The 13,068-nt window shown below is 58.9% G+C and overlaps 1 protein-coding gene across 1 annotated transcript in view; it reads right to left on the bottom strand.

The window, feature by feature from the left end:
- DNAH2 (dynein axonemal heavy chain 2) overlaps window positions 1–13,068 on the bottom strand; it is a 148,458-nt gene that overhangs the window by 111,835 nt on the left and 23,555 nt on the right. Inside the window, 7 exon segments of the mRNA XM_075071345.1 lie at window positions 5,291–5,437; window positions 5,537–5,751; window positions 7,548–7,730; window positions 8,157–8,286; window positions 8,777–8,982; window positions 10,545–10,632; window positions 12,365–12,522. Coding sequence (XP_074927446.1) covers window positions 5,291–5,437; window positions 5,537–5,751; window positions 7,548–7,730; window positions 8,157–8,286; window positions 8,777–8,982; window positions 10,545–10,632; window positions 12,365–12,522 — 1,127 coding nt within the window.

Raw genomic sequence — 13,068 nt, 5'->3', positions numbered from 1 at the left:
ACCGCCTGGAACTCAGCAGCTGGGACAGGGGGGGACCAGCTCTCTCTTGCTGGCTGGGTCTGAGGCGCAGCCTCTCTGAGCCGTGCCCCTGGGGCGCTCCCGCTCTCCCAGGTTAGGGTCCTGCACCTCGGGTTCCCGAGTACCTTCCCGTTGTCGGGTGCAGTGCCCTTTGCCGACTCTGACTACGAGTCACGACCAGGGCACTCTGAGTCGCTACTAGGCCAGTCCTCAAGGTCCCCTCCCATTAACACGTCTGTGGCAAATATGGGTGTACCCCCACGTCCTTGGGGCCCTCCTTGGCCTCCCACTTCAGATGTACTCTCGCCACGGGCACCTTGAATGGGGTCCCGCCCATGCCCATCAGGGTCAGGTAGGTGTCGGGCACCATCCGATCTGAGCCCACCACCTCGGGCCGGGCAAGCGTCACCTCTGCAACCCGTGTCCCAGTACCCAGTGACCTCCCTCCCATCTACCTCCAGGGAAACAATGCACTCTTTCCGGAGGGCAGCCCCGCGCCCACCCGGTAAACTAAGAACCCGAGGCTGGAGCTTCCAGCCCCCAGAGGAGCTGACCTGGGGACCTCCTCCCTCCTTCATAGGTGGTATGTTGCCAGCCCCCTTTCCCGGGAATGTAGCCCATCTTCCGATTGGGTTTTTACCCAGTCCACCCTCTGCGGGTTGGGTCTGCTTGGTCTGTCCCTGAGCTTTGGGGCACTGGGCCCGTATGTGGCCTCGTTGGCCACATTGATAGCAGCCCATGTCTGCGTGGGTCCCCTTGAGTTTGGGTCGGAGGGACCTGACACTGGATGTTCCCCTTTGGGGGGTTCTCCTCCATAGGCCCCCGCTGGGAGGTCCCATGATGACTCTCTCTCTGCGTTGAGGCAGGCCTGCTCCTTCGAGACTCCTCCCTGCCATCCCCTGCCCGACTGTCCACAAATTGGTCGGCAAGTTGGCCTGCGTGCTGCGGGTTCTCCCGGCTTCTGGTCCCTCAACCACAGCCTCAGGTCGGACGGGCACTGCTCATACAGGTGCTCCAGTCCATGAATAGGTCCAGCAAGTCCTCTTTAGTTTGGGCCCCAGCTGTCCACTGTTGCGGGCATACCCCTGGCGCCGGTTGACCAGTTGTAGGTATGTGATCTCACGGGTTTTACGCTGACTCCGGAACCTGAACCTCTCCGGTACGTCTCAGGAGTCAGCCCAAACTCGCGGAGCAGGGCCTGTTTGAACAGTTCGTAGTCCCCCGCCTCCGCCCCTTTCAGTCGGCTGTACACCTCCACGGCCGTGGAGTTCCAGTAAAGGGGGTGAGAACTGCGATCCTGTCTGCAGGGAGCGCAACCCCTAAGGTGTGCAGCTCGCAGGCATTCTCAAAGGCCGTCAGGAAGGTATCTATGTCCTCCCCCCTCCTTTCGCCGGCCGGGCAGCAAGCGCTTATCAAAGTTCGTTGTAGGCTTGGGTCCCCCCTCACTCACCGCAGCCGGGGCCTCACGCTCCTCAGCCGGGCCAGCTCCAGCTCATGTTTACGCTGTTTCTCCTTCTCCTCCAGCTCATGCTGGCGCTGGTTCTCCTCATGTTTACTGTACGGTTCTCCTTCTCCTCCTCTGATGCTGGTTCTCCTCATGTTTACCGTTCCTCTCATGTTTCGCTGTTTTCCACCTTCTCCTCCAGCTCTTGCCTCTTTAACTCGAGCTCCTCCCGTCTCAACTTCCTTCCTCTTCCCAGCCACGGCATGCTCCACAGATGTCGAGCGTCGCCGGGAGGATCCCCTGCTGGGGGGTGAGCTTCGCTGCCAGGATCCCTGCTGCCGGGGGGTCACGGTGCCCTCGGTATTCGCTGGGCTCTCCCCGCCCTTCCTCTAGGCCTAGGAAGGGGAGGGTCTCGGGAAGCCCTCATCCGCCGGCTGACCACTGCTCCCAGGGGGGACAGACACTGGTGACTGCGCTGCATGCTGCCTAGTCTGCTTCCCTCAGAGACAGGGGACTCGTTCATCAAGTGGTCTCTCCTCTCCAGCTGGCAATCAGCTGGTCCTTGGTCAGCTCCCTGTGCGCAGCCCCCTCTGCTTGCACAGCTCCAGCAGGTCACACTTGCGCGCCGCTTGGCGTACATCTTCCTGCTGGCCACTCACAGGTCGGGGTGCTCGCCGCTCCCACGGTTTCCGGGGACCCTAGTGCACCAGCCCTTCTTGAGGTCACCACCTCTCTGCCAGGGTCGAGCTGCAGACTCCTCCGCCCCTGGGACCGCTCGCTGCAATCCCGGGGGACCCTGTTACTGCAAAGTCCTTCTCAACCTGGGCACACACTTCCCAGGGGTTAAACCACCCCTTCGTTTTACTGCTCCCCAGTCACTTACTGCAGGAAGCGCCGTCCACGGGTGCAGTATCTCCCGACCGCTGCCACCAAGTTGTCACGGAGTCTGGGGGAGTCCGGCCCTGCACCCCTCTTCCTGGACCCACAGTGACTTTTATCCAGCCAGTAAAACAGAAGGTTTATTGGGACAACAGGAACACAGGGTTACAGCAGAGCTTGCAGGCACAGGTCAGGACCCCTCCACTGAGTCCTTCTGGGGTTCAGGGTGCTTGGATCCCAGCTAGGATACCCTGAATTCCGCCCCACACAGCCCAAACCCAAACTGTCCTGCCTTTTCTCCCGCTGGCCGAATCCTTTTTTCCCTTCTCCTCCGCCCAGGAGCTCTCCCCTCCCCCCTGACGGGTTCGGATTACAACCTGACTACCTGTCCCTCACCTACAGACATCCCCTGCTTTCCCGTTCCCCACGCAGACAGTCCCTACTCCTTCCCGTTCCCCACACAGACAGCCCCTACTCCATCACACCCTCCCCGGGCCTCTGTTTCCCCATCTGTAAAACAGGACTGCCCCCCTTTGGAAAGCACTGGTGAAAAGCGCTGGGGGATTAGTATTGTTACAGGTCTGCTGAAAGGAGGTTCCAACGGGGCCGTCGCTCTCCTCAGTCACCAGGGTCAGGCCAGGAAGTTAACAAGCTCAAAAATGCAGCCGGCCCGGTTGCGGAGGCGATCGGAAAGTCAGATCGGGCCAGGCTGAGACCAGACCCCAGTCTGACCAGGATGGTTTGGGGGGGAGAGGAGGAATTCCCCTACCACCATCCCAGTGGATCACCCAGGCACATCTGTTCCAAGCCGGCTGCGTGCCCCGAGTCAGCCTGACACAACACTCCCTCTTTGGTCATGTTAAAAATACACTTGCCAAAACGAACCTGTTTCAAGAAACACTTTCTCCGCAGAGAAACACCCCCACGTCACACTTTTAAAAATACTGGAGCAAAGCAAATTGAAACCCTACCCCTACCCCCCGACAGTTTAGTCATGAGGCAGCTCCCTCATTCCCTACCAACGGATGGGGGTACCAGACCGGTAGCGGTGAAGTCTGACTCACGGCGCGTCCCCCACGCAACCTCCTCCCAAAACACACACATTCCCCCAACCGATGGGCCTCGGCTCTTCTCCAGCAGGGAGTGGGAGTTCTGGCTGCCAACACAGGAGGCCAATTAGCGTCAATTATCCGGGGGGGGGGGTGATGGGGACATCTGTTCTGCTAAGAACCGGATTCAGATCCCATCCCCCTACAACTCATTTACACGGGGACCACCAAATGGGCATTGCATGGGGGTGACTTTCAGCCACTGCTGAAATAGAGACTAGAGCAGAGGCCTGAGGGCCACATAGGGTGTCCAAAATTGTATGGAGGGCAGGTTAGGGGAAGCCGTGCCCGGCCCCTGCCCCATCCGACCCCCCCTGCTTCTCACCCCAACAGCCCCCCTGGGACTCGTGTCCCATCCATCCCTCCCTATCCCCTGAAGTCCCTGGAACTCCTGCCCCTAACTGCCCCCCGTTGCCCCATCCAACCCCTCCTCTCATTCCTGACTGGCCCCTGGGGACCCCTGTCCCATCCAACCACCCCTTCTCCCTCACCACTCCCAGAACCCCTGCCCCTGACTGCCCCCCACCGCCCCATCCAATCCCTTCTCTCATTCCTGACTGCCCCCTGGGACTCCTGTCCCAACTCATCCCTCCTTGTCCCGACGCCCCTAACTGCCCCCCAGCGCCCCATCCAACCCCTCCTCTCATTCCTGACTGCCCCCCTGAGATCCCTGCCCCATCCTACCACTTCTCCCTGACCACTCCCAGAACCCCTGCCCCTGACTGCCCCCCCGCTGCCCCATCCAACCCCCCCTTCCTTCCTGACTGCCCCCTGGAACCCCTGCCCCCATTCAACCCCCATTTCCTGCCATCTGACTGCCCTGCCCCCTTTCCACACCCCTGCCCCCCACCACTCCGAACTCTCCTGCCCTCTATCCAACCCTCCCCCCCCACTCCTTGCCCCCTTACCGAACTGTCTGGAGCTCCGGTGGCTGGCGGCACTACAGCCGCGCTGCCCAGAGCACCGGGTCAGGCAGCCATGCCACCTGGTTGGAGCCAATCCCACCACCGTAAAGCGCAGAGCACCAGGTCAGGCAGTCACGTCTTCCACCTGGAGCCAGCCCCACCACCGCACAGCACAGTGCACCGGTCAGGCAGCCCCCGGCTGGAGCCAATCCCACCATTGCGCAGCACAGAGCGCCAGGTTAGGCAGCCGCGCCGCCCGGCTGCAGCCGACCACGCCACCGTGCAGCACAGAGCACTGGGTCAGGCAGCCACCCGGCTGGAGCCAGCCCTGCCACCGTACAGCACAGAGCACCGGGTCAGGGAGCGGCTCTGCAGCTGTGCTGCCCGGCAAGAGCTTGCCACCCCGCCGCCCAGAGCCTTTCGCCAGCAGGGGAGGGGCTGGGGGGCGAGCCTCCCGGGCCAGGAGCTCAGGGGCTAGGCAGGAGGGTCTTGAGGACCAGATGTGGTCTGCCCACCTCTGGAAATAAGGCTTCTCTGGTTTCCCAGTTCTCACCAAAACCAGCAAAATTGTGAACAGAGTGGGGGGCTGGCTGGAGCTGTGGGGACGAGAGGGCTGGCCAGACAGAGGGGCGAGGGGCCCCGCTGAGGCAGGGGTAGCCAGAGTGTGGTGAACCGCCCACTAACCTTCACCCTGAGGTCACTGCCTCGCTCCTGTATCCAGAATGACTCTGCTTCCCTCACCCTTTTATCCTGAGTAACCCAACAGGGATTTGAGTGAAAGCTGAAATCAGCGGGGTCCTGCTCACTGGTGCCTAGAACAGGCAGGCGCCAGGGTCTGTGTCCCACTCCCAAGCGCCAATGCCATCCAGGGTCAGGCCCCGCCCAGGAAAGCCGAGAGGGATCCGACCGGCAGCGGAAGGGCAGGGATGGCAAACCTGTTATAGTCCCGGGCAACCAGGAGCAGGTTCTCCCGGAGGTTGCGCAGATCCTCCTTCCTGTCGTAAACTTCCACCACGTAATGGGGGGTCTCAAAGAGCAGCCGCTCCCAGTAATGGATTTCCACAAATAATTTCAGCAAGTCCCTGCAGAAGGAAGCACAGGCAGGCCAGCTGTCGTGAAAGGCCTATCCCAGCCAGCGCCAGCCTGCCGCAGCCAAGCCTGCCCTGTCCGGTCCCGCTTACTTGTCAAAGTTAATGTCCAACATGCCACTCTTCTCGGCACTGGGGATCAGGAGGGGGGTGTCCAGGCGCTTCAGGCTGTCTTTGTCCAGGGTCTGCGTCCACTCCTGGAAGGTCTTCCTCTCAATCTCGTCCATGGCCTGGACGAGCAGCTGATAGGCCTGAAAGCTCTCCTCCCCGGTCCCAATGTGGGGCAAGAAGTGGGCATTGGAGAGACACTGCAAGGCAGACGGAGAACCCCAGCCAGTGGTTTGACTTCCACTGGGGAGGGACCCAGGACATTAGCTGGGAAGCGGGTAAATGGGGGGCAGGTGCTGCACTTCGATCCTGACTCCTCCCCCTGCTATTCCAGCCCTGAAACCCACTCAGCTCTGCTGCTGTCCTTCACTCCTGACACACAGTCCCCCTACCTGCCCTGGCTGTCGCAACACACACACAGACGCACACACCTACCTCTGCCGATGCCCCTCCGTCCCCACTCACAGCCCCTTGCTGTCCCAGCCCTGCACTCCCCAAACACGGCTAGGGCATCAGCTGACTGCTCGGCGAACAAGTGAAATCCGAAGGTCAAATGCTCACTGGACGTTCAGCGCGATAAAGAAACCAATGCGGGCGCGCATGGAGGCGCACGGTCCTGCCAACAACGTTAGAGCCACTGACAAGCGAGTGGCAAGGCTGAGTGACCAGGCTGCTTCGAGCCTCCCGGCATGCTCCCTCTTTCAGCCCGCCCCCTCTCCATCCCTGGGCTCTCAAGGGGTAACAGAAGAAACTGAGGAAGGTGAAGGCTGCATGACCCCCTATATAACTACAGCCCCAGTTGGGATGCCCCAGCCGGCTCCACTCGTGGGGAGTCCCAACGCTGTGCAGAACCCAGCTCAAAAGCGGGAATATGCAGAGGGCACTGGGTGGAAAAGTGGTGTCCTGGCCAACTTGGGTGACTCCTTCAGCTGGCCACGGGCTTCTCCTTGTGTTCTGTTTTAAGCCGCTGAGCAGCAACACTGTTAAACAGCAGCTGTGTCCCACACCAGAGGCAGCTCCGTTTCAGTGCTGGGTTAGCGACCCCTGGGCAACCCTGGCGGGTGGCTGGCAAACTCCTGCCAAGCTCCACTCCAAGGGAAGCTGCCTTTCCACAGCGTGTTAAGCGATCGTAAAGCGCTCTGAGGTCCTTCAAGATGAGAGCTAGGAGCAGGAGGTGCTTCTGCAATCAGCTCCTGCGTTCCAACAAGAGCTATGTTCCGGGGCTGACGCAGCCCACGACTGTCTGACTAACGCCTCATGCTGCGCAGAGAAACATGAGCCACTAGGTGGCTGCCAGACAGAGGAGAGGTGAGTCCCACAAGGCCGAGCAATGCACTGGACAGATAAGAGAGGCAAAGGTGATTTTCACACCCAGATTTGGCATCTCAAGCCTGCGCGTACTGGAGGGTTTGTGACTGATGCTGGAAATGCTGTTCTGTTGTTACACAAGGTATAATTAAACCTGTCAAAGGAACTCGCTGTCAGAGAATGTTATTGAGGCAAATAGTCAAAAACAGATGAGGTAGTTCGATGAATAAAAACAACATCTGCCATGACAAGGGCTTGGGCAGAAATTCCAAGCCTTCAAGATACAGGGAGGAAGCGGGTCCCCAGCTGAGCGTCAGGAGGCTTCAGACATACATACAGTCCCCCAAGCCTGGCCTGGAACGGGATGGCATGTTACACTTGGAAGCAGTAGGGCTTGACCCCAATCGGAAGCAGGGATGTCAGGCAAGATGAACCATCCATCTGGGTCGGTGCTGTGTGAAGGCAGGGGAGTGTGTAGGGGTGTGATTGGGGTGTGAAGGGGTGAGATTGGGGTGTAATTCTGCCATGACAGGGTGTGGCTGGAGTGTGACGGGGTATGATTGGGGTGTGAAGGGTGTGCTTCGGGTGTGCTTTGGGTGACTGGGTGTGCTTGGGGTGTGATGGGGGCATGAGACAGGGTGAGACAGACGCTGGAACAGGGGTCTTGCCATGGCCGTGGGATACTCACTTTTAGGGGTCTGTCAATGCGCCGGCGCAGAGCCCGCAGCCAGTGCGCCAGGCCCGAATAATGGCACATGTGTGGCGGCAGGAATGGCAGCTTCTTGCTCAGCTCCCTGTTGACCAGGGAGAGCTCTCGGTTGAACAGCATGTAGACGTCCACAGCTTTCTTGTCGAAGGTGCGCTTGATGGCCTGGGGGAGGGAAGAGGCCAGCGGAGCCCCAGAGGGATGTGAGGCACTGGGCCAAAGCCCACGCAATGCAGCAACCCACTCCCCATCCAAGGGTTGGTCCCCCCACTTCCTCCGCCAGATGCACTCGTTGACATAGCCTGTCAGTACCCCCGTACTCCCCAGCTAACCAGTCTGGGAGCGGCCCTCCCACAGCCGGCACCCTCTGGCTGCCACGTCTGAGAACTGACCCCACTCAGAACCACCTGGTCCAGAGGCTGTTCCCCACGGACACCCCAATCTCCCCCATTCCAGGAGCTTCCAAACTTCCCAGCTAGCCGGTCAACAGCTGCCTAAGAGTCTGCCCTCTGTGTCTGGAAAGGTTCCTTGTCTTCGGGACACAGTGCTCCGCCAGGGTCCCACCCCGCTGTCCTGACACCGGCCCCGTACCTCTCGTGCGGAGAGGTGGTGGAAGATGTCCTGGATCTCCACGCCATGCTCCACGTCCCGCACCGTCTCGAAGGCCGAGGTGATCAGGTTTTGGGTCATCACCTCCAGGTCTTTGACACCAGAGCGGAACCTAGCATGTCAGGGCAGCAGGGATTCGCAGCGAGAAGAGAAACAGCAAACAGAGGACACAAATTCACCACCACCTTGCGGGGACAACACCCCCGCCTCAACAGGCCGCATCTCTGGTCTTTCCAGCATGCCTCCCACTCACAGTCTCTCCCCCACCCAGGAGTCGGCTACCTGGCCACTCATTCACCATCCCTTGCTCTGTGACAGTGGGTCCATCTATACCTCCTGCCCGCTCTACCCGACAATTCGGAGGGAGGGCCCTTGAAACACCGCACGGCCCCGCTCTTCCACTGCTGGCCACGGGGGTAGGAAATGGGGCCAATCCGTCTCTGCCAGCTCAGGTCCCTGCCAATGCTCGTAGCTCAGGCCTGACCCATGCAGTCTCGGCAGAGGAAGGGCATACACCGGACTGACCCCCATGCCCGCTGCGAGAGCTGTCAGAGGGGGAAGACTCTGCACCTGGGCCCTGCGAGACGAGGGCCCCCTCTCACCGGTTAAAATCCTCGTGCCAGAATGTGTTCTTCACGTCCAGGATCCCACCCTTCATGTTCCGCAGAGTGTGCAGGTGCTTCTGAAATGTCTCCTCTATCTCCAGCAGGTTCCGGGTCATCTGGGGACCTCGGTGCCCAAAGAAACAGGGCAGTGGGGTCTGCTTCCCATCCTCCCACCGGGCAAAGTGCTGCTGGCAGTCGCAAACCTGTTGGGAAGTGCACCGCAGCGTTATCGGGTTTGCCTTCCCATTGCTTGGCATGAATCCCACCCTCACCCCCATTGACCAGCTGGACACATTTCCACGCTGTGGGAGCACCGAGTGGCTGCTGGGAGATGTAGTCCAACCCCACCCCATCTTGGCAGGGCAGCCACCCACCCTGATGTTATTATCGTTAGCTATATATGAAGACTCCAGGGTTATCACCCTTTTGTGAGTCACTCTGGAGCCCTGAATGTCTGTTGAGTCAGTGAGGAGGGGGGAAAACACCTACAAGCCTGCTTGGGAGCTCCTTCTGTTCAGAATATCACCAGGTTCAATCATCACTGGGTTTTGCCAACTTTTCCCACCCAATTTTTAAGGTCCCAGCTATTTTGACTTTACAAATGACACCCGTGCAAAGCAAGGCATGTATCTGCCATGCCCAGAGTCCGTGGTATCAACCAAACATCTGCCAGAGAAGATGGAGCTATTGTGTGGTCCCACCTTGAGTGCAGGGGACTGGACTAGAGGACCTCTCCAGATCCCTTCCAGTCCTACGAGTCTATGATTCAACCACCACCCCTTACTTTACAGCTAATTTGCATGCAACAATTTAATTGGCTCTATGAGACACATAGTGGATTACTTGGCCCAACTGCCACACCCACGTAAAGTCACAGGTAAAGTCGACACTAGGAAATTAGGTCAATAGGACACTCAGAGGTGTGAAAAATCCACACTGCTGAGCACTGGAATTAGACCGACCTAACCCCAGTGTAGACAGAAGTCTCCCTTCAAGCTAGCTACCGCCTCTCAGTGAGGGGGAGTGCCTGTGCCGACCGGAGAACCCTTCCCAACAGCATAGGTAGCATTTTCACTGAAGCACCGCCGCAGAGTTTGAAGTGTAGACAAGCATACAGCTGATGTGGGGCAGCCTGGGTCTGCAGAAACAGGCGGGCGCCCAGGCCGCATGCAGCGCAGCACAGCACGATGTGCTGATGTTGCATGTGCTGTGGGGAAGGAGCGTCTGCCATAGTTCTCCATGCATCACCACCAGAATGGGGCACTGTCATGAAATCTACCTGGAGCAGCAGGGAGGATCAGACACTCTGCAAACCCCAGCTGACGCAGAAGGCTGCGTTCCCACCACGACCCGAGGCTGGCTACCTCCTGGGTGGGCCTCTCCACTGTGACACAGGGCTGCTACCTCCCGCGCAGCTCCCCACATCCCGTCACGCTGAACGCTCTTATGCTTTCGGTGTGGGGAGTGCTTGATGCCAGAGCAATCACTACACGGCACCTGCTACTTGTCTCAGGCACTGTATGAAACACTGAGCGCCAAACTTCTCTGTCATGGAAACAGATGGATTTGTCCTGCTGCACCTGAGAGCAGCCACTGGCTCCAAGTAAATGGAACACCAGTAATTGTCAGGCTAAGATGCAGCCTCCTCTCACAACGATGCCAGGGTGCCAATGCTGCCGTGAGACTCTCATCCCACACGGCAATGCCAGGCCACGGCCCTAGTCCTGTCACCGCAAGGAGGGAATCACGTGCCATGGCCACGTACCTCCAGGAGGTCTTTGCAGCGCTGAACGAAGGCGTCCACTTGGGCAAAGATGCTGGTCTGGTCCAGGACCCAGCCTTTCCCGGAAAGCCTGTTAGAAGTGTGGAAGGAGAAAAGGTTTGTCGTGCCCAGTGGCTGCCTCGGAGGAAGCCACCAAGATGGGGAGTAGATTCTCCTAGGCGGGCACGTATCAGAGGGGTAGCCGTGTTAGTCTGGATCTGTGAAAGCAGCAGAGAATCCTGTGGCACCTTATAGACTAACAGAGGTTTTGGAGCGTGAGCTTTCGTGGGTGAATACCCACTTCGTCAGACGCAGGCGGGCACGTTAGCTCCCTTGCTTCTCAGAGGCAGCAGCCCGGGGCACTGCAGAAAAGGCAGAGCTGCATTCTGGGGCCAGAAGGCAGGGCCATGCCTGGCCTGGCACAAGGGATAGGCACAAGGGATAGGAAGGCTGGCACAAGGGATAGGAATGTCACCCAAGCATAGGCACCAACTCCGTGGGTGCTCCGGGGCTGGAGCACCCACAGAAAAAAATTGGTGGGTGCTTAGCACTCACCGGCAGTTCCCCGCCCCACGCCCTCTGCTCCAGCTTACCTCCACCTCCTCTGCAAGCGCACTGCTGCGTCCTGCTTCTCCCCCCTCCCTCCCAGCATTTGCACCGCAAAACAGCCGATTCGTGGGGCAGGGAGGGAGGAGGGGGAACGCAGAGCGCTGGGGGAAGAGGCAGGGCTGGGGTGGGGATTTGGGGAAGGGATCCAATAGCGGCAGGAAGGGGGCAGAGTTAGGGCAGGGACTTTAGGGATGGGGTTGGAATAGGGGCAGGGAAAGGATTGAGTTGGGCCGGGGCCAGGGGTGGGGAAAGGGGCAGGGGGCGCAGGCACCCACCAGCGCCAGAGAAAGTTGGCACCTGTGCACCCAAGAGTTTCCTCGCTCACAGACCTCAGGCTCTGGGGTCTGGCACGCGAATCCCAGGGCAGGATTTTGCAAAGGGGGCGGGGAGATAGTTCAACAGTTTGAGCATTGGCCTGCTAAACCCAGGGTGGTGAGTTCAGCCCTTGAGGGGGCAAGTTGAGGATTTACTTGGGGATTGGTCCTGCTTCAAGCAGGGGGCTGGACTAGAGGTGAGAATCCACCCCCAAAGGGCACATCAAGCCTGCAGACCCTCTCAAGAGCACCCAGGAAAGAATGGAAGCGCTTTGAGATGCCCCAGAATCTCTTCCCACAGACAGGGCTGTAGGAAAACCCAGGGGGATTATCCTACCCAGGAGATCACAGACCCCGAGAGCAAAGCTTGAGTGCCTAATCCCCACTCAGCTGTATTTGCCTGGCTTGTGCATTAACGTCTTTGTCTTATAAAATATTGATCCAGCTCGACAAATCTGAATCTGAAGCCGACAAGTAACACTTAGATTTAATTGTCAAGGACCAGGCGCCCACTTAAACCCGACATCCCTAATCATAATGATAGATTCTGGTTTCTGCCACTCAGGAGAACTAGGGGAGGGAGGCTGGAGTCAGACAGAAGGGGCTGGGGACTGGGACATGGCTCACTGGTTCCACTCATCCTCATCTCCCAGCCACCGAGCGGGTTTCAGTTTGTCCCTAGTGGGCTGCATGTCTCTGGCCACCTTTTGGCAGCCTGGGCAAGGTACCAAGAACTGAACAGGTCACACAGAGAGGTCTGACAGCAGCGCTGCAGTGGGGAGGGGGAAGATCTTCCTGCCAATGCCCAGGTTGTCCCCACTCGGGGGACATCCAGAGGCATAGCTAATCTGGGCCCTTTCACCAGCTGCGGTATTTCCCTTACATCTTCCCGCTGCCCACCTGTTGTGCATCTGAGCTGCGTACAGGTAACAATCCTTCCAGGAGTTCATGCACGAGATACAGTCATGGAGCGACTGTCTGCTGGATACCACGTAACCCTCAAAAATCCGGTCCAGGGAAATGTCTTGGCAACACATCAGGATAATTTTATTGCTCATCTAAGGAGAAATGATTCAAGGGTCAGCACAGCTCTGCCTTGGCCTCTTAAAGTAAACAAAGCCTCTTCCTGGGCAGTAACTCTCAGCAATGAAGAGCCTAGCGCTCCACGAAGTTCAGTGGCAACACACCTCAGAGTGACATGAAGAAATGATTTGGGGCAGAGGATAATTAACCTGAGGAACGTGCTGCCTGGTAAAGTTCAAAGCCAGACGAGACTAAGAATAGTCCCTAGGTGGGATATATCGCATCCCCGCTCTAACCACTAAACCCCACACCTCTCCCAGAGCTGGGGATAGAACCCAGGAGTCCTGGCTCCCAGCCCCCACTGCTCTAACCACCAGCCCCCACTCCCCTCCCAGAGCTGGGGAGAGAACCCAGGAGTCCTGGCTCCCAGCCCCCCCTGCTCTGACCCACCAGCCCCCACTCCCCTCCCAGAGCTGGGGAGAGAACCCAGGAGTCCTGGCTCCCAGTTCCCACTGCTCTAACCACCAGCCCCCACTTCCCTCCCAGAGCCAGGGAGAGAACCCAGGAGTCCTGGCTTCCAG

This window comes from Chelonoidis abingdonii, chromosome 11 (genome assembly GCF_003597395.2).
Source record: "Chelonoidis abingdonii isolate Lonesome George chromosome 11, CheloAbing_2.0, whole genome shotgun sequence".
Classification (NCBI taxonomy): Eukaryota; Metazoa; Chordata; order Testudines; family Testudinidae; genus Chelonoidis; species Chelonoidis abingdonii.
This window is presented reverse-complemented; position numbering and strand designations above follow the sequence as displayed.